Source organism: Ranitomeya imitator, chromosome 3, assembly GCF_032444005.1.
Source record: "Ranitomeya imitator isolate aRanImi1 chromosome 3, aRanImi1.pri, whole genome shotgun sequence".
NCBI lineage: Eukaryota > Metazoa > Chordata > Amphibia > Anura > Dendrobatidae > Ranitomeya > Ranitomeya imitator.
Window position 1 is genome coordinate 814118642 of NC_091284.1, and position 21692 is coordinate 814140333.

Below are 21692 nucleotides of genomic sequence, written 5' to 3' on the forward strand. Positions count from 1 at the left end.
GGGGGCACTGTGGATATCGATGTTATTATGGGGGCACTGTGGATATCACTGTTATTATGGGACACTGTGGATATCACTGTTATTATGGGGGCACTGTGGATATCACTGTTATTATGGGGGCACTGTGGATATCACTGTTATTATGGGGACACTGTGGATATCGATGTTATTATGGGGGCACTGTGGATATCGATGTTATTATGGGGGCATTGCTGATGACCTTTTTCCCCATCTACAGCAGTTGGAGGTGTTTGTGACTGATTTTCCCCGATAATGATGGCGAATACTGATAATAGCGGCACTATCGCCTGTCACATAACTTTTCTGCAGACAGTACATCCTCCGTTACCATAGCTCCGGGCCGAACCCGGCATAATCAGTAGCTACTTCCGGTTAGCTACTCTTATCACAGGAAAAACTACTCGCCCCACAATGCAAAGCGCCGCTCCGGAAGTGACGCAGCGGGAAGCCAACGTCTGGCCGGATTGGAGGGCGGTGATACAGAGGGGCTGTCAGTGAGTGAGGAGGATGAGAGGGGCAGTGTGTAGATGGACGGCCCGGCTGCTCACAGAAGCACAGAGGAGCTGCAGGAGGGGTAAGGAGGCGCTGGGCAGAAGTTGCTTTAAGATAACTTTATTAGCAGCTCGACATTAACTGCACTGTCTGATCCTATGTGTGACCTTCCACTTCTCACAGGCAGCTCCTACCATCATATGGGCGAGAGGTCACTGCCCCCCCTATAACATCAGGTCACTGCCCCCCCTATAACATCAGGTCACTGCCCCCCTATAACATCAGGTCACTGCCCCCCCTATAACATCAGGTCACTGCCCCCCCTATAACATCAGGTCACTGCCCCCCTATAACATCAGGTCACTGCCCCCCCTATAACATCAGGTCACTGCCCCCCCTATAACATCAGGTCACTGCCCCCCCTATAACATCAGGTCACTGCCCCCCTATAACATCAGGTCACTGCCCCCCCTATAACATCAGGTCACTGCCCCCCCTATAACATCAGGTCACTGCCCCCCCTATAACATCAGGTCACTGCCCCCCTATAACATCAGGTCACTGCCCCCCCTATAACATCAGGTCACTGCCCCCCTGTAACATCAGGTCACTGCCCCCCCTATAACATCAGGTCACTGCCCCCTATAACATCAGGTCACTGCCCCCCTATAGGGCGTTAAACTAGAAGAAGAGGGGACGGGAAGAAAAACATTAGACTCGAACAAAGACGACCCAGGAAAACATACTCAGAAGGGAGGTAAGAACATTTCTAAAACAATCCACAGTGAGGAGATTGGAACAAAACAAAATCCTCTAAACTGCATGCTCGCAAACGCCAGAAGCCTGACAAACAAGATGGAAGAACTAGAAGCAGAAATATCTACAGGTAACTTTGACATAGTGGGAATAACCGAGACATGGTTAGATGAAAGCTATGACTGGGCAGTTAACTTACAGGGTTACAGTCTGTTTAGAAAGGATCGTAAAAATCGGAGAGGAGGAGGGGTTTGTCTCTATGTAAAGTCTTGTCTAAAGTCCACTTTAAGGGAGGATATTAGCGAAGGGAATGAGGATGTCGAGTCCATATGGGTTGAAATTCATGGAGGGAAAAATGGTAACAAAATTCTCATTGGGGTCTGTTACAAACCCCCAAATATAACAGAAAGCATGGAAAGTCTACTTCTAAAGCAGATAGATGAAGCTGCAACCCATAATGAGGTCCTGGTTATGGGGGACTTTAACTACCCGGATATTAACTGGGAAACAGAAACCTGTGAAACCCATAAAGGCAACAGGTTTCTGCTAATAACCAAGAAAAATTATCTTTCACAATTGGTGCAGAATCCAACCAGAGGAGCAGCACTTTTAGACCTAATACTATCTAATAGACCTGACAGAATAACAAATCTGCAGGTGGTTGGGCATTTAGGAAATAGCGACCACAATATTGTGCAGTTTCACCTGTCTTTCACTAGGGGGACTTGTCAGGGAGTCACAAAAACATTGAACTTTAGGAAGGCAAAATTTGAACAGCTTAGAAATGCCCTTAATCTGGTAGACTGGGACAATATCCTCAGAAATGAGAATACAGATAATAAATGGGAAATGTTTAAGAACATCCTAAATAGGCAGTGTAAGCGGTTTATACCTTGTGGGAATAAAAGGACTAGAAATAGGAAAAACCCAATGTGGCTAAACAAAGAAGTAAGACAGGCAATTAACAGTAAAAAGAAAGCATTTGCACTACTAAAGCAGGATGGCACCATTGAAGCTCTAAAAAACTATAGGGAGAAAAATACTTTATCTAAAAAACTAATTAAAGCTGCCAAAAAGGAAACAGAGAAGCACATTGCTAAGGAGAGTAAAACTAATCCCAAACTGTTCTTCAACTATATCAATAGTAAAAGAATAAAAACTGAAAATGTAGGCCCCTTAAAAAATAGTGAGGAAAGAATGGTTGTAGATGACGAGGAAAAAGCTAACATATTAAACACCTTCTTCTCCACGGTATTCACGGTGGAAAATGAAATGCTAGGTGAAATCCCAAGAAACAATGAAAACCCTATATTAAGGGTCACCAATCTAACCCAAGAAGAGGTGCGAAACCGGCTAAATAAGATTAAAATAGATAAATCTCCGGGTCCGGATGGCATACACCCACGAGTACTAAGAGAACTAAGTAATGTAATAGATAAACCATTATTTCTTATTTTTAGTGACTCTATAGCGACAGGGTCTGTTCCGCAGGACTGGCGCATAGCAAATGTGGTGCCAATATTCAAAAAGGGCTCTAAAAGTGAACCTGGAAATTATAGGCCAGTAAGTCTAACCTCTATTGTTGGTAAAATATTTGAAGGGTTTCTGAGGGATGTTATTCTGGATTATCTCAATGAGAATAACTGTTTAACTCCATATCAGCATGGGTTTATGAGAAATCGCTCCTGTCAAACCAATCTAATCAGTTTTTATGAAGAGGTAAGCTATAGACTGGACCACGGTGAGTCATTGGACGTGGTATATCTCGATTTTTCCAAAGCGTTTGATACCGTGCCGCACAAGAGGTTGGTACACAAAATGAGAATGCTTGGTCTGGGGGAAAATGTGTGTAAATGGGTTAGTAACTGGCTTAGTGATAGAAAGCAGAGGGTGGTTATAAATGGTATAGTCTCTAACTGGGTCGCTGTGACCAGTGGGGTACCGCAGGGGTCAGTATTGGGACCTGTTCTCTTCAACATATTCATTAATGATCTGGTAGAAGGTTTACACAGTAAAATATCGATATTTGCAGATGATACAAAACTATGTAAAGCAGTTAATACAAGAGAAGATAGTATTCTGCTACAGATGGATCTGGATAAGTTGGAAACTTGGGCTGAAAGGTGGCAGATGAGGTTTAACAATGATAAATGTAAGGTTATACACATGGGAAGAGGGAATCAATATCACCATTACACACTGAACGGGAAACCACTGGGTAAATCTGACAGGGAGAAGGACTTGGGGATCCTAGTTAATGATAAACTTACCTGGAGCAGCCAGTGCCAGGCAGCAGCTGCCAAGGCAAACAGGATCATGGGGTGCATTAAAAGAGGTCTGGATACACATGATGAGAGCATTATACTGCCTCTGTACAAATCCCTAGTTAGACCGCACATGGAGTACTGTGTCCAGTTTTGGGCACCGGTGCTCAGGAAGGATATAATGGAACTAGAGAGAGTACAAAGGAGGGCAACAAAATTAATAAAGGGGATGGGAGAACTACAATACCCAGATAGATTAGCGAAATTAGGATTATTTAGTCTAGAAAAAAGACGACTGAGGGGCGATCTAATAACCATGTATAAGTATATAAGGGGACAATACAAATATCTCGCTGAGGATCTGTTTATACCAAGGAAGGTGATGGGCACAAGGGGGCATTCTTTGCGTCTGGAGGAGAGAAGGTTTTTCCACCAACATAGAAGAGGATTCTTTACTGTTAGGGCAGTGAGAATCTGGAATTGCTTGCCTGAGGAGGTGGTGATGGCGAACTCAGTCGAGGGGTTCAAGAGAGGCCTGGATGTCTTCCTGGAGCAGAACAATATTGTATCATACAATTATTAGGTTCTGTAGAAGGACGTAGATCTGGGTACTTATTATGATGGAATATAGGCTGAACTGGATGGACAAATGTCTTTTTTCGGCCTTACTAACTATGTTACTATGTTACTATGTTACTATAACATCAGGTCACTGCCCCCCCTATAACATCAGGTCACTGCCCCCCCTATAACATCAGGTCACTGCCCCCCCTATAACATCAGGTCACTGCCCCCCCTATAACATCAGGTCACTGCCCCCCCTATAACATCAGGTCACTGCCCCCCCTATAACATCAGGTCACTGCCCCCCCTATAACATCAGGTCACTGCCCCCCCTATAACATCAGGTCACTGCCCCCTATAACATCAGGTCACTGCCCCCCCTATAACATCAGGTCACTGCCCCCCTATAACATCAGGTCACTGCCCCCCCTATAACATCAGGTCACTGCCCCCCTGTAACATCAGGTCACTGCCCCCCCTATAACATCAGGTCACTGCCCCCTATAACATCAGGTCACTGCCCCCCTATAACATCAGGTCACTGCCCCCCCTATAACATCAGGTCACTGCCCCCCCTATAACATCAGGTCACTGCCCCCCCTATAACATCAGGTCACTGCCCCCCCTATAACATCAGGTCACTGCCCCCCTATAACATCAGGTCACTGCCCCCCTATAACATCAGGTCACTGCCCCCCTGTAACATCAGGTCACTGCCCCCCCTATAACATCAGGTCACTGCCCCCTATAACATCAGGTCACTGCCCCCCTATAACATCAGGTCACTGCCCCCCCTATAACATCAGGTCACTGCCCCCCTATAACATCAGGTCACTGCCCCCCCTATAACATCAGGTCACTGCCCCCCCTATAACATCAGGTCACTGCCCCCCTATAACATCAGGTCACTGCCCCCCCTATAACATCAGGTCACTGCCCCCCTATAGCATCAGGTCACGGCCCCCCTATGACATCAGGTCACGGCCCCCCTATGACATCAGGTCACGGCCCCCCCTATAACATCAGGTCACAGCCCCCCTATAACATCAGGCCACTGCCCCCCCTATAACATCAGGTCACTGCCCCCCCTATAACATCAGGTCACTGCCCCCCCTATAGCATCAGGCCACTGCCCCCCTATAACATCAGGCCACTGCCCCCCTATGACATCAGGTCACTGCCCCCCCTATAACATCAGGTCACTGCCCCCCTATAACATCAGGCCACTGCCCCCCCTATAACATCAGGCCACTGCCCCCCCTATAACATCAGGTCACGGCCCCCCTATAACATCAGGTCACGGCCCCCCTATAGCATCAGGTCACGGCCCCCCTATAGCATCAGGTCACGGCCCCCCTATAGCATCAGGTCACGGCCCCCCTATAACATCAGGTCACGGCCCCCCTATAGCATCAGGTCACGGCCCCCCTATAGCATCAGGTCACGGCCCCCCTATAGCATCAGGTCACGGCCCCCCTGTAACGTCAGGTCACGGCCCCCCTGTAACGTCAGGTCACGGCCCATCTGAAATACTCTGTGCTGCTTTGCTGACATAAAATGCTGCTAGAAGTTGTGTCATTCCTGAGTGCTGCGCTTATAGTGACTGCTCTGTTTCCTTACAAGGCTTTGGATCTTCTTCCTCCGTCCTCTCTAATTATGATGTCAGACAGGTGGAGATCACCCCATCCGAGCAACGGAGGCTGACATTCGACACACACGCGCTGGTGCGAGAGCTGGAGACCCACGGTGAGCGCCCAACACCGGGCTATGACATTACTTATCCTGTATTATACCCCAGATCTGCGCTCACTGTTCAGCTGGTGGAGTCACTGAGTGCATACATTACCTTATTTTTCGGACTATAAGACTCATTTTTCCCCCAAAATTTGGGAGGAAAATGGGGGGTGCATCTTATAGTGCGAACACAGGCTTACCGGGGGGGATGCGGAGTGCACCTGAGCAGGGTCCCTTCTTCAGGATCCCGGCGATAGAAATGTGGCGACGCCGCGGCCTGGTGTCCACGGTGAGCAGAGCCAATTGCATCACCGGTTTCCCTGCAGGCATCTTCCTGAAGCCGTGGGCCACGGAGCCTTCAGGAAAATGGCCAGCAGAGGCCGCACGTGCGGACATTGAAATCTCGGCGGCTCACGGCTTCAGGAAAATGGCCGCAGAGAAATCGGTGATGCACTTGGCCCTGCTCACCTTGCCCACTGGGCCACAGCGTTGCCTTATTTCTGCTGCTGGCATCCTGAAGAAGGGACTCTGCTCCAGGTCTGCCTCACCGCCGACACCGGACCTGCAGCATCGCACCCCGAGACTGCAGCATTGCCCCACTACCGGTCTCCTGAGGAAGGAGCCCTGCCTTCTGTAACCCCCCTGTACCACCTCTTGCCCTCAAATTCGGACAATAAGACGGACCCCCATCTTATAAAAATCTCTTTTCTGCTATTTTACACCCCAAAATTTGGGGTGCGTTTTATGGTCCGAAAAATATGGTACATTACTGATCCTGTACTGATCCTGAGTTACATCCTGTAGATCTTTTATTATAAAAATGAAAAACATAACAATAATAATAGCAGAAAACATAACAAAAATATTAGCCAGAAAATAAACCGTATACTGAACACTGGTCCAGCCGCTCATTCTCTCCTCTCACACATATTATACAGTATATACAGAATAACTACTTTGACCTTCTGGTCCGGTCACCAAACAAAAATAATAATAACAAATAAAATAAACAATGGCAAACAAACTATATACATGAACTTTTTTTTTTTTTTTTTTAAATAAAATAACTACAAATATATACAATACTAAGCTATCCTTCAATCCCAACCCCCCGCACTGACCTGAGAGCTGGTCCTGCGTCTCATGCCTCAGTCCATGTCCAACATCCATAGGCCAGATCAGGCAGTGACAGTTTTCCCCCAAACACAGTAACATAGTAACATAGTTAGTAAGGCCGAAAAAAGACATTTGTCCATCCAGTTCAGCCTATATTCCATCATAATAAATCCCCAGATCTACGTCCTTCTACAGAACCTAATAATTGTATGATACAATATTGTTCTGCTCCAGGAAGACATCCAGGCCTCTCTTGAACCCCTCGACTGAGTTCGCCATCACCACCTCCTCAGGCAAGCAATTCCAGATTCTCACTGCCCTAACAGTAAAGAATCCTCTTCTATGTTGGTGGAAAAACCTTCTCTCCTCCAGACGCAAAGAATGCCCCCTTGTGCCCGTCACCTTCCTTGGTATAAACAGATCCTCAGCGAGATATTTGTATTGTCCCCTTATATACTTATACATGGTTATTAGATCGCCCCTCAGTCGTCTTTTTTTCTAGACTAAATAATCCTAATTTCGCTAATCTATCTGGGTATTGTAGTTCTCCCATCCCCTTTATTAATTTTGTTGCCCTCCTTTGTACTCTCTCTAGTTCCATTATATCCTTCCTGAGCACCGGTGCCCAAAACTGGACACAGTACTCCATGTGCGGTCTAACTAGGGATTTGTACAGAGGCAGTATAATGCTCTCATCATGTGTATCCAGACCTCTTTTAATGCACCCCATGATCCTGTTTGCCTTGGCAGCTGCTGCCTGGCACTGGCTGCTCCAGGTAAGTTTATCATTAACTAGGATCCCCAAGTCCTTCTCCCTGTCAGATTTACCCAGTGGTTTCCCGTTCAGTGTGTAATGGTGATATTGATTCCCTCTTCCCATGTGTATAACCTTACATTTATCATTGTTAAACCTCATCTGCCACCTTTCAGCCCAAGTTTCCAACTTATCCAGATCCATCTGTAGCAGAATACTATCTTCTCTTGTATTAACTGCTTTACATAGTTTTGTATCATCTGCAAATATCGATATTTTACTGTGTAAACCTTCTACCAGATCATTAATGAATATGTTGAAGAGAACAGGTCCCAATACTGACCCCTGCGGTACCCCACTGGTCACAGCGACCCAGTTAGAGACTATACCATTTATAACCACCCTCTGCTTTCTATCACTAAGCCAGTTACTAACCCATTTACACACATTTTCCCCCAGACCAAGCATTCTCATTTTGTGTACCAACCTCTTGTGCGGCACGGTATCAAACGCTTTGGAAAAATCGAGATATACCACATCCAATGACTCACCGTGGTCCAGCCTATAGCTTACCTCTTCATAAAAACTGATTAGATTGGTTTGACAGGAGCGATTTCTCATAAACCCATGCTGATATGGAGTTAAACAGTTATTCTCATTGAGATAATCCAGAATAACATCCCTCAGAAACCCTTCAAATATTTTACCAACAATAGAGGTTAGACTTACTGGCCTATAATTTCCAGGTTCACTTTTAGAGCCCTTTTTGAATATTGGCACCACATTTGCTATGCGCCAGTCCTGCGGAACAGACCCTGTCGCTATAGAGTCACTAAAAATAAGAAATAATGGTTTATCTATTACATTACTTAGTTCTCTTAGTACTCGTGGGTGTATGCCATCCGGACCCGGAGATTTATCTATTTTAATCTTATTTAGCCGGTTTCGCACCTCTTCTTGGGTTAGATTGGTGACCCTTAATATAGGGTTTTCATTGTTTCTTGGGATTTCACCTAGCATTTCATTTTCCACCGTGAATACCGTGGAGAAGAAGGTGTTTAATATGTTAGCTTTTTCCTCGTCATCTACAACCATTCTTTCCTCACTATTTTTTAAGGGGCCTACATTTTCAGTTTTTATTCTTTTACTATTGATATAGTTGAAGAACAGTTTGGGATTAGTTTTACTCTCCTTAGCAATGTGCTTCTCTGTTTCCTTTTTGGCAGCTTTAATTAGTTTTTTAGATAAAGTATTTTTCTCCCTATAGTTTTTTAGAGCTTCAATGGTGCCATCCTGCTTTAGTAGTGCAAATGCTTTCTTTTTACTGTTAATTGCCTGTCTTACTTCTTTGTTTAGCCACATTGGGTTTTTCCTATTTCTAGTCCTTTTATTCCCACAAGGTATAAACCGCTTACACTGCCTATTTAGGATGTTCTTAAACATTTCCCATTTATTATCTGTATTCTTATTTCTGAGGATATTGTCCCAGTCTACCAGATTAAGGGCATCTCTAAGCTGGTCAAACTTTGCCTTCCTAAAGTTCAATGTTTTTGTGACTCCCTGACAAGTCCCCCTAGTGAAAGACAGGTGAAACTGCACAATATTGTGGTCGCTATTTCCTAGATGCCCAACCACCTGCAGATTTGTTATTCTGTCAGGTCTATTAGATAGTATTAGGTCTAAAAGTGCTGCTCCTCTGGTTGGATTCTGCACCAATTGTGAAAGATAATTTTTCTTGGTTATTAGCAGAAACCTGTTGCCTTTATGGGTTTCACAGGTTTCTGTTTCCCAGTTAATATCCGGGTAGTTAAAGTCCCCCATAACCAGGACCTCATTATGGGTTGCAGCTTCATCTATCTGCTTTAGAAGTAGACTTTCCATGGTTTCTGTTATATTTGGGGGTTTGTAACAGACCCCAATGAGAATTTTGTTACCATTTTTCCCTCCATGAATTTCAACCCATATGGACTCAACATCCTCATTCCCTTCGCTAATATCCTCCCTTAAAGTGGACTTTAGACAAGACTTTACATAGAGACAAACCCCTCCTCCTCTCCGATTTTTACGATCCTTTCTAAACAGACTGTAACCCTGTAAGTTAACTGCCCAGTCATAGCTTTCATCTAACCATGTCTCGGTTATTCCCACTATGTCAAAGTTACCTGTAGATATTTCTGCTTCTAGTTCTTCCATCTTGTTTGTCAGGCTTCTGGCGTTTGCGAGCATGCAGTTTAGAGGATTTTGTTTTGTTCCAATCTCCTCACTGTGGATTGTTTTAGAAATGTTCTTACCTCCCTTCTGAGTATGTTTTCCTGGGTCGTCTTTGTTCAAGTCTAATGTTTTTCTTCCCGTCCCCTCAGTGTCCCATAGTCCCACAAGATAATCCCACCTCCCCCCTTTTCCCACACCCAACCTAACAGCTACACCCAAATCTATATCCCTATATACAATATATACATTATATACAGCAGCACACACCACAATAATTACAAATCACGAAGCCCAAGTTCGGCGCCTGCAGCCCTACATCACTGTATAATGATCAAACAAAACAAAAATCTACAGTGTCAGCAGCAGCCCACCACCAGGAAAGGAGATGACCAGACTAGGGCACACTAAAAGAAAAACCCCTCCAGAGGAGAGCGGCCCTCCGTGCGCCCAGTCTCCCATACTCCAGAGAGCGCACCTTCACCAGGTCACCGAGTATGGTCCTAAACACATCTTCCACTGGGAGGATTTTTCGTTGCGTCGATACTAAGCACCGTGCGTTCCACGTGTGATACCTAACCACTGCGCTAACTAGAAATAAGGTGCAGCGGTCCCGACCACCAAGGTCTCCGAATGCTCCATAGGCCCATTCCGCATAGGAGAGACCGGCCAGCCGAGACCAGCCAATGAAGGCGCCCACCCTGTTGTACACCTCTGTGTTGAAGGGACAATGAAGCAGGTAGTGGTCCATGCTTTCCAGCAAGGTACCACAATGCTCCCGAGGACAATTCCTGTCCTCAGAGCTCCTACACTTCAGATTGTCCCTCACACACAGTTTCCCATGGAAGCAGCGCCAAGCCAAGTCCCAAAACTTCGAGGGGATCCTGATAGAATTCAAAAGATGCAAACCCACCCCAAGATCCCGACTTGGGCAGTCCCTGAGCGCCAGAGGCCTCTGGAAATGGGTCAACAGAACCCTATTGTCAAGGAGTTTCCTTGGCAGAGTCCTGATCTCCCACATTCCCAGACCCCACCGACGAATTACCTTCAGAACCAAGGTAGCGTAAGCCGGAAGATGTCCATGCGGTGTGCGAAGATCCTTCACTTGCCCTCCTGTCTCCCATTCCTGGAAGAAAGGCTGAAACCATCCCCTACAGGAGAATACCCACGGAGGAGCCCTCTCTTTCCAGAGGTTTGCGATATTGATCTTAATGAAGGTATCCACAAGGAATACCACAGGGTTGACCATACCCAACCCTCCTAGTCTCCTCGTACGGTAAGTAACCTCCCTCTTGACCAGGTTCAGTCTATTCCCCCATAACAGTTGGAAGAACAAACTGTAGACCCGAGTCCAGAGAGATTCCGGCAAGATGCATACACTGCCCAGATAAATCAGTAAAGGGAGCAGGTAAGTTTTGATCAGGTTTACCCTTTCCCTTAGGGTCAAAGACCAACCCTTCCATTGGTTCACCTTCTGAGTGGCGATCTCTAGCCTGCTGTCCCAATTTTGTTTGGGGTAATCCCCCTGGCCAAATTCGATGCCAAGGACTTTTGCAGAGACTTTGGGTCCTGGAAGGGTGTCCGGGAGATCAAAACCAGGATCTCCTCCTCCCAGCCAGAGACTCTCACACTTATCCCGGTTGATCTTGGACCCGGATGCCTCCGAGTAGCGATCTACCTCTGACATCAGCCACCCTGCCTCCTCATGAGAGGAAACAAACACAGTGACATCATCGGCATACGCCACCACCCTCAGAGTGGCCTCCGGTGCTGCCCGGTCCATCCCGATCCCTGCCAACGGTCCACGCTCCACCCTCCTAAGAAGAGGGTCAATCGCAAACACGTACAGCAGCGGGCTCAAGGGACAACCCTGGCGAACACCGGACCCAACCTCAAAAGAGCTGCCAATCCAACCATTCACAAGCGGGAAACTCTCTGCCCCACTGTACAAGGTCTTAAGCCAATCAACAAACCCCCCGGGCAGGCCATATCTCAGAAGGACGGACCAGAGGTACTCATGATTAACCCGATCAAACGCTTTTGCCTGGTCCAGTGACAGCATGTACCCCTTCCAGTGACCAGCCCTACCCTGCTCCACTGCCTCTCGGACACTGAGCACAGCACTAAATGTGCTGCGGCCTGGAACAGAGCAATGCTGGGCCCCCGAAAGGAGTCGGGGTGCAAATTTCACCAGCCGATTAAACAGCACCTTTGCCAGAACCTTCCTGTCTGCATTGAGAAGCGCTATGGGACGCCAGTTCCCAATGCAAGACGGGTCCTTACCCTTTGACAAGATGATCAGAGCAGACCTCCTCATTGACTTCGGCAGAGTGCCCGAGGAAAGACACTCATTGAATACCTCAGTCAAGAGGGGAACCAAAACGTCCTTAAAGGTCTTATAGAATTCAGATGTTAAGCCATCTGGACCAGGCGATTTTTTTTTTGGGGGGCAAGCCCTTCAATCGCCAACTGAACTTCCTCTTCCCTGATCATTTCTGTCAAAACGTCAAGAGAGGGGTCTACCCCTGGTTCGGGGACAGCTTCAGCCAGGAAAGCCGACATCTCATCCCAATCAAGATCCCTCTTCCCCAAGAGGTGCGAGTAGAAGGATCTGACAACCTCCAGGATCCCTGATCTGGATCGTCTCAGGGACCCCGCAGTGTCGACCAGTCCTGTAACCACTTTACTATTCACTGACATCCTGCAGTTTCTGTAAGGGTCGGGCGAGCGGTACTTCCCGTAATCCCTCTCAAAAACCAAAGATGCGTGTCTATCGTACTGACACCTCATAAGCAAAGATTTCACTCTGGAGATCTCCTCGCGGCTACCTCCAGTTGAGACAAGATGCTCGAGTTTCCTCCTCAGACCCTGATACAGACGGTACCTGTTCAGACTCCTGAGGCTCGAGAGCTGGCGGAAGAATCTCGCCACCCTTTCCTTAAACATCTCCCACCACTCTGACTTACTACTACAAAGATCCAGTAATGGTACCTGGCTCTGAAGAAATTCCTCAAAGGTCTGTCTTATCTCCGCTTCTTCCAAGAGAGACGAATTGAGCCTCCAAAAGCCTCTTCCCATCCGGAGGGTCTCTGTAACATTCAGAGAAAATAAAATTAAACAGTGGTCGGAGAACTCCACCTCAACAACAGATACTGCTGAAGAGACAGCTTCCTCCTTTAAATAAAACCTATCTATTCTGGACCTACAGTTACCTCTATGATAGGTGAACCCCTCGTGGCCTGGGGTGTGCCGAATGTGGACATCCACCAGGCGAGCCTCACTAGCTATACTATTAAGGGCGACGCTATCATAAGTCAGCTTGTCTCTGGAACCTCCTCTATCTCGGGGCCTCGTGACAGCATTGAAGTCCCCTCCAAAGACAACCTGCCGACTTGTAAAAAGGTAGGGCTTGATCCTCATAAAGAGACACTTCCGGTCCCACTTAGATTGGGGACCATAAATGTTGATGAGCCGGAGCTCTTGTCCCTTCATGAGGACATCTAAGATCAGGCACCTCCCCATTTCTAACTCAATAACCCGTCGGCATTCCACCTCTCTTGCAAAAAGAAAATGTCAGCTTCAACCCGGCTGAGAAAATCAAAGGCCGCAAATCTAGCTGTATTTGACTTTATGCTGGCGACATTAATGGACGCCAGCGTCAACGGAGTGGGTACCGCCATCACTGGTGATTGAGTTAGATGGCTTTCTTTTTCCCACTCCCCTTATCCTCTGCCTCAGAGGAGGAATCCTTCCCCCTCTTTAATGACAATGAGGTATCCATACCCACGTGTTTTTTATTTTTTTCGTCCTCGTCTCCGGACTCTGGGCCAGTCCCTCCTTCCAAGGATCTTACATTCCCAGAAGGAGGAGACTCGGCGTCCCCTGTGAGCCCCGCCGAAGCCAGAACCTCACCGTCAGCTTCCTCCTCAGAGGAAGAGATGTTTTCAAGGGCTTGGAACCGGTTAGAAAGACCAACCAGAGGGGAGTCGGTTTTTCCTTCCTTAGGTACCTTGGTCAGAGCGGGAGAAGATGTTTTATCTCCCTTCTTTCTCTTCTTTTTGGTGCCGAGCTTACGCTTGTCCTCTAGCCACTGCCTATTATCCTCATCCATACTTTCATAATGGGAGGACTCTGAGGCAGTGGCACTTTCCTCCCTGTGGATCCTCCTGACCTCCTCATCCAACTCATCATCCCTCGGGGCCTCAGCAGCAAGACTGGCATCCAGGACAGGGGCCGCCCCAGTAGTACGAGGCTCGCCCAGCTCCCTATCCTGTCTGCGCTTGTCTAGACGCCTTAGCTGTGCAGGCGTCTTTTTATTGCTTTTCTTCCTTGGCCCCTCAGCTCCCTCACCCCTGCTAGTCCCTTCCCCAGCAGAATCAGCCTCACGGCTTTCTCCCACCGGGGTCACGACTGCATTAGCGAAGGAGCGAGGACAACGGCTGAATGAGTGACCTAACTCACCACACAGGTGACACCTAATCTCCACACAAGATGCAGCAAGATGGCCGATATCCCCACACAATGCACACTTCTGCACAGTGCAGTTTGCGCTGAAGTGTGTGGGGTCGCCGCACTTGTGACAGAGCTTCGGTTGCCCCTGGTAGAAGACCAGGATACGATCCCTACCCAGGAAGGCAGATGATGGTATGTGGGCAACCGTACCACCTGAACGCTTAAGTTTTACCATAAACGTCCAGGCCCCTGACCAGATACCAAACTCGTCACGGTTTTTCTTTGGCATTTCTACCACCTCTCCATACCGGCCAAGCCACGTCATGATGTCATAACAAGAAAGTGACTCATTACAAGTCATCACGGTCACTTTCTTGACTTGGTTTTGGCGAGACACCACCTGAACGGCAAAGTCTCGCCAGCCGGGCTCATTTTTTGTCAACTCATAGTTCGACCAGAAGAGCTCAAGCCCCTCCGGCCGAACAAAGCTGACATCAAAATTAGGTGTGGAATAGGGATGTATCAAGGCGTAGATGTCAATCGCACTAAAGCCCATCCTCAGCAGGAGCTCCACAACTTTAGACCTTGGAGGACACGCATCATTGCCCCTCCACTGAAGACGGACCACATTCCTACGCACACTACCCGGCCCGGCTGTTGGGAGGGACCACACTGTATCCCCCCCCTCTTTGCTCTCGGAAGGCCCCCGAGGCCATGCCTCTCTATCCAGAAGGATAGATCAACCTCTCGACCCTCTACTATTAGTGATCTCTCCCCCCTCTTTAGAGCCTCCAGGAGACGCCGTTGCAACATGCCGTCCCCAGAGCCCGGAGACGAGGAGGATGCCCTATTTCCCCCGGAGGTGACAGCGGCATAACTCCTGACAGGCGCTGCCACCACCGGGGGGGCAACCGGACCAGTGACCACATCCACACCATCAGCATCACCATTACCCACCTCCATAACCCCCTCACCCTCTACCAAACCAGCAACCACCACTAGACAAAGAGTTTTCTGCATCCATACCCACCACCACATTCACTCCTGCTGGACCAGTGACAACAGGGGGTGACACTTTAGCCTCCGCATCATCAGGCACAAGGGGCTGAGTCTCCTCCACAGAACTGGAGGTGACCTCACCCCTGGTTTTTTGTGTGCCCTCCGCATCATTAGTTAATATTTTCCGCTGCTTCATGGTTGCTACCAGGCGTCGTTGATCTTTAGCTGCTGTGGGGCACCGCTGATCCTTAGCATCAGGATCTTGTTGACCAGCGGCACCAACACAAAATAGGACTTTGGGAAGACCGGAACTCCCAGCCCCGGTAACCCCCTCACACTGCCGCCGCCCCTCAACTAAGTGATCAGCGGCAACAGTATTCAGGGGCACCGAGGCTACCGGAGCTGCCCCCGACACCGGGCCGCTCCCCCCTCCCACTGAGGAGCGGACCACAGTATCGTGGCCTGATCGTATGCCCGCCACCGGGCCGCCCTCACTGTCCAGCCTTTCGGCTGATGCACCTGCTGCTACGTCCCCGCTACTACAAGCAGAGACGGAGCTCTGCGCCTCATTACCGTGCTCTGTAATCTCCCCGCGCCTTTGCACCGGATCCACAGCAGAACCCGGGCTGGGCTGGGCAACGGGGCTTATACAGCGAGCTGACCCTGCAGCCGACTCAGGGGGTACAGGGAGGGGGGCATATACATAGCTTACCGCTTCCTGCAGCTTTGGCTTGGTGGTTTTCTTTGCCTTTTTCTTCTGGCCCCCAGGTGCCTCCTCTGGTAAATCATCACCAAGATGGAAGTTCTGAAGGCACACTGGGGACTCCAGCAGCTTGATCTCTGCCATTAGCGCCCCTCCCTGGCCGATGTCACTGTCCTCCCCAGAGCCAGCAGAACTGCGACGAGATGTCATTGTCGCCTGTCCAGCAGGGAGCTCGCTGCACGTGGCCTCTGAGTGGCTAAGAGGGCTGCCAGGTGGAGCTTTCTGCTGGTCATCCTCCTCCTCATCATCATCATCATCCACTTGGCACTCAGGCTGCAGCCCCATCTGCCTTTGCTCTCTGTTATCAGCCATTTCTCTGAATCTGTCTTCATTTATAAGCTTTTCTTTAAATGGTCCACTTTTTTCTCGAATAAATGCTTTTCTTACCTCCAGGTCATTAATTTCAAGCTTCAGAATCTTTACCTCCGCCTGGAGTTGCGTCTTCCTGGGTCTGGAGGCGCCTGCAGCTTTAGCGCTTGTGCAGCGCAGCTCCTCCCGGAGCCTTCTCAAGGTCTTGCTAGCATCTTCATACTCACGAAGGTGGCTCATGACCCGGGAGGCATAGGTGGACACAGACTCCCGGGGTCTCTGCAGCGCCCAACCCTCCTCAGTGAGGTCGGCCTCACCTCCGTGAGCACTCAGCTTTCCTCCGGAAGGGCTGCCATCTTGCACGCTAGCAGGCTTCTCCTCCATGGAAGCCTTGCGGCTTCTCTGGGTCTCTGCAGACCTGGGGGGAGTAGGAGCCACATTGCTGCGACTCCTGGTGGAGCGTCTCACCCCCGAATCCTCTGATGTGCAGGCTGGTTGCTGGTTCCTTCTGCCCCCCGCCAGCCTGGTCCGGGAAGCAGAAGCCTGGGACTTGGCTCCTTCACTCATCCCAGGAAACCCACTCCCTCCCTGGGTAAGAGAGAGAGCAGGTCCCCGGGTGGAGAGATGGTGGTTCTCTGGAGCTCAGGAGCACACAGCAGGTTCAGCAGCGACCGCACCCACAATCAACACAATGAGCAGCAGCTGAGCTGCACTCACTACTCTGAAGGTGCAGTCACTGTGTACATACATTACATTACTGATCCTGAGTTACATCCTGTATTATACTCCAGAGCTGCACTCACTGTTCTGCTGGTGCAGTCGCTGTGTACATACATTACATTACTGATCCTGAGTTACATCCTGTATTATACTCCAGAGCTGCACTCACTATTCTGCTGGTGCGGTCACTGTGTACATACATTACATTACTGATCCTGAGTTACATCCTGTATTATACTCCAGAGCTGCACTCACTATTCTGCTGGTGCAGTCACTGTGTCCATACATTACATTACTGATCCTGAGTTACATCCTGTATTATACTCCAGAGCTGCACTCACTATTCTGCTGGTGCGGTCACTGTGTACATACATTACATTACTGATCCTGAGTTACATCCTGTATTATACTCCAGAGCTGCACTCACTGTTCTGCTGGTGCGGTCACTGTGTACATACATTACATTACTGATCCGGACTTACATCTTGTATTATACCCCAGAGCTGCACTCACTATTCTGCTGGTGCAGTCACTGTGTACATACATTACATTACTGATCCTGAGTTACCTCCTGTATTATACTCCAGAGCTGCACTCACTATTCTGCTGGTGCAGTCACTGTGTACATACATTACATTACTGATCCTGAGTTACATCCTGTATTATACTCCAGCGCTGCACTCACTATTCTGCTGGTGCAGTCACTGTGTACATACATTACATTACTGATCCTGAGTTACATCCTGTATTATACTCCAGAGCTGCACTCACTATTCTGCTGGTGCAGTCACTGTGTACATACATTACATTACTGATCCTGAGTTACATCCTGTATTATACTCCAGAGCTGCACTCACTATTCTGCTGGTGCAGTCACTGTGTACATACATTACAGTACTGATCCTGAGTTACATCCTGTATTATACCACAGAGCTGCACTCACTATTCTGCTGGTGCAGTCACTGTGTACATACATTACATTACTGATCCTGAGTTACATCCTGTATTATACCCCAGAGCTGCACTCACTATTCTGCTGGTGCAGTCACTGTGTACATACATTACAGTACTGATCCGGACTTACATCCTGTATTGTACCCCAGAGCTGCACTCACTATTCTGCTGGTGCAGTCACTGTGTACATGTACTGCACGGTCCTTCTTGCATTGATCAGCCTGCTCAGGGTTAACCAGACCCTTGGTTCAGGTTTATGCACAAATACACTTCTCTGGAGTGTTCCTCTCCAGAAGTTGAACACCTACTGCCTCTGGAGGCCAGCTATTTAAGCCCCAGACAACACCCTGGGGTGGAGATAAGGTGGACAACCTCCCACCTGCTCTATGGTTGTCCACAAAAAAAAAAAACAGCACTTTAAACAAATTGGCGTTAACCTCTCGCTGCACTTAATGTGCTGGAGGAAAACTTCTGGGTTTTACATCACTGAAGCCATTAACTGCAGTTAAAAATTGCTCCCCTCCAGCACCTTACCAGTCTTTTGGTGCGAGTGACTCAACACACAGCATTCATAAATCACCCGAGTGCGGTGCGATATACGCCGACCCCGGCAGCAGAGGAGATGAAGAAATTAATTTCTCTGTCTCCTCTGCAGCTGTGCTCGGATCCTCTCTGTGCGAGAGGCTTGGAGCACACTATAGTGCATGACATTCGGCTCCTTCTCACGGCAGAGCAGGAGCCAAGGGTGTGCAGTCGCAGCCTCATATCTCAATTAACCAGATGTAAATTGTGTAGGCCCAGAATCATAAACTGACTCTTCTTGTAGGATGAATATTTACCTCTAATATTATCTTCTATGGTTTATTTTCTGTTATCTTTGTAAAACAGTAATGCATTGTCACTGAACAATGATGTTTGCGCTGATATGTTAATTGAATGCATTGTCCTTGCCTGCCAGATTGTTTAAATTGTAAACAGGAGAGGAGAATGTATGCAAATAGTTTAAATAATCAAGAAATGCTACTTTCATCTCCATTCTTACCCTTTTATGTAAATATTGAATGAGGAACACTTGTTAAGTCTACAAATAGGTTACATGCCTCTGCTTAAAGAGACTGAGAGAGAGACAGCCAGAGATTCTGCCAAGACATCCATACATTCTAAGGACCAGAGACAGGACAGCATCCAATTCATCATGCCTCCTACACGAGGGACACAGATCTATCATTCTACAGGAAACAACCTAGGGGTTTTCAGCTCCGGTTGTAAGAATACAGATCTGCTTCATTGACCAGCGCTGAGCCATGGATACATTTGGAGACAGCCAGGATTTTGGCCCACCGGTCGTCTTGCTCCATGGAAATGTTTGGAGAAGCCAGGTTGTGATTCTCGGATTAACTGGCCTTGTATAGACCTAATGGACTGTTATCTTCTTACTCTTGTCGTTACCTCCTCTCTGTTGCGGTTCACAGATGGGGTAGCGACCCTGGAAGATCTGAAGTCACAGCTGCTATTATCCCGGCGAGTCAGCGGAAGGGTGAGGCTCTGGATTATGCACCATCTTGGGTACTGTTCTGCGACTGTTCTATGTGTTCTCTGCCTGTTTTGTGGTTCAATAAAGCATTGCCGCACTCTTTTGCCTTCACCCTGTGTTGTCTAAGTAGCCTTACTACCACGTTAAAGGGAGAGCAGGCTTTCGACGGGACGATCCCTTGGCCATTTGGTTCCGGATAGTGGACCCAGGGCGCCCTCTGCCCCCTCCCCCCCCACTCCCCCGTGTCTCCACAAAGGGTCATTAGTATATCGATATTGCATCCAATGCTCTCCCATCCGATGCCATGCACTGGTGTGACTCCAGCCTAAAGGTTAGTATCTAAAGGTGTGAATTGCCCATTTGATGGCCAATCACTCTTTTTCTACGATGGCATAATTCTTTTCACAGGAGAAGAGTTTCCTACTTAAGTATAGGTCTGAATGTTCGTCCCCCATCTATCTCCTGGGACAGCACAGCTATACCACCCAGACTTTGGAGGCGTCCGTCTGGACTGCGAACTCATTAGTGAAATCCTCTGCAACCAGGACTGGGTGTCTGCACAGGGCTAGCTTCAAATCCTAAAATGCCATCTATGCTTCAGATGACTTTGTGCCCATGAGAAGATCTGTCAGGGGTCGGCTATCATGGCGAAATTTGGGATAAATCATCAAGCAACTTCTGCTTTTTGGGACCGATTGTGAACACTTTTTGATTGCCCCCACCTTATCTATTTGCTGCTTTATTTCGCCTCTCCCAACGATGTAACACAAGTATTTTGCCTCTTCTTTCCCCACTTCTTTGAGTTTATGGTAAATCCTTCCCAGTGCATCCAGTACTGCTGGAACCTTCTGCAGGTGACGCCTTCAATCCGGGCTGAAGATCACAATGTCGTCCGAATAAGCATCGATATACTTTTTATGAGAGGCTAGGATCAGGTCTGTGACCCTCTGGAAGGTAGCTGGTGCTCATTTTAGTCCGACTAGCATCCTGGTGTACTGAAAGCACTCGTCAGGTGTAGAGAAGGTCGTCTTCTCCTTGGCACTTAGGGACAGGAGAATTTGCCAGTGCTCTTTCGTTAGGTCCAGGGTGGTGATATATATGGCTGACCCTAGTCTTTCAGTGAGCTCATCGACCCAGGTATGTGTCGATCTTGGACATCTCATTTAGCTTCTTGTAGTCCTTACAGAAGCGCCACTCTCCATCTGGCTTTGGCACAAGGACAGTAAGGACCAGCCTCTCTTTGACTCCTTGATGGCTCCCAGGCTAAACATTCCCCTCACCTCCTATGAGATCACCTCGCAGCAGGCTTCAGGAATGTGATACGGTTTTTTGTTCATTTTCACATGCGGTTTAGTCAGGATTTCGTGCTCTACAACCTGCGTACATCCTGGTAACTCTGTAAACAGGTCCAGGTTCCGCTGAATCATCTCGCGGCTATGTTGTTTCTGGACCGGCGACAGCGTCTCTACCACTGTGACATCCTCGAACCTGGCTTCAGGATTGGCCCCTAGGCACGTTGCTTCTACCGGAGCCCTTTCTCGCCACGGTATCAGCAAGTTTATGGGATACACCTGGTGCGGCTTTCTTCTCCCTGATTGGTGGACCTTGTAGTTGACGTCACTCAACGTTTCGACCGCCTTGTTTGGCCCTTCCACTTGGCCAGGAACTTACTTTCCACTGTGGGGATCAACTCCCAACACACGGTCTCCAGGGCTAAACTGTCTGTCTTGCTGACCGATTTGTAGACCCATGCCTGGGCCTCTGGTGCTTGAAGGAGACTATCCCTCACAATCGGCATCATGCTCGCGATCCTTTCCTGCATCTGGGCCACATGTCCGATAACGGTTCGGTGGGCTGTTACCTCTTCTTCCCAGGTCTCCTTTGCAGTGTCCAGAAGTCCCAAAGGATGCTGTCCGTATAACAGCTTGAATAGCGAGAACCCCATAGAGGCCTGTGGGACTTCTCTATTGGAGAACAGTAGGTATGGCAACATACAATCCCAGTCCCGGCCATCTTTCTCCACGACTTTCTTCAGCATTGACTTCAAGGTCT

At 48.3% G+C, this 21692-nt stretch overlaps 1 protein-coding gene across 1 annotated transcript in view; it reads left to right on the forward strand.

The window, feature by feature from the left end:
- The first annotated feature begins 451 nt into the window (after window positions 1-451).
- Window positions 452-21692, forward strand: part of CCDC90B (coiled-coil domain containing 90B) — a 62976-nt gene continuing 41735 nt past the window's right edge. The window contains exons 1-2 of the mRNA XM_069759336.1: window positions 452-595; window positions 5721-5843. Coding sequence (XP_069615437.1) covers window positions 529-595; window positions 5721-5843 — 190 coding nt within the window. The 5' untranslated portion in view covers window positions 452-528. The remainder of the gene's footprint in view (window positions 596-5720; window positions 5844-21692) is intronic.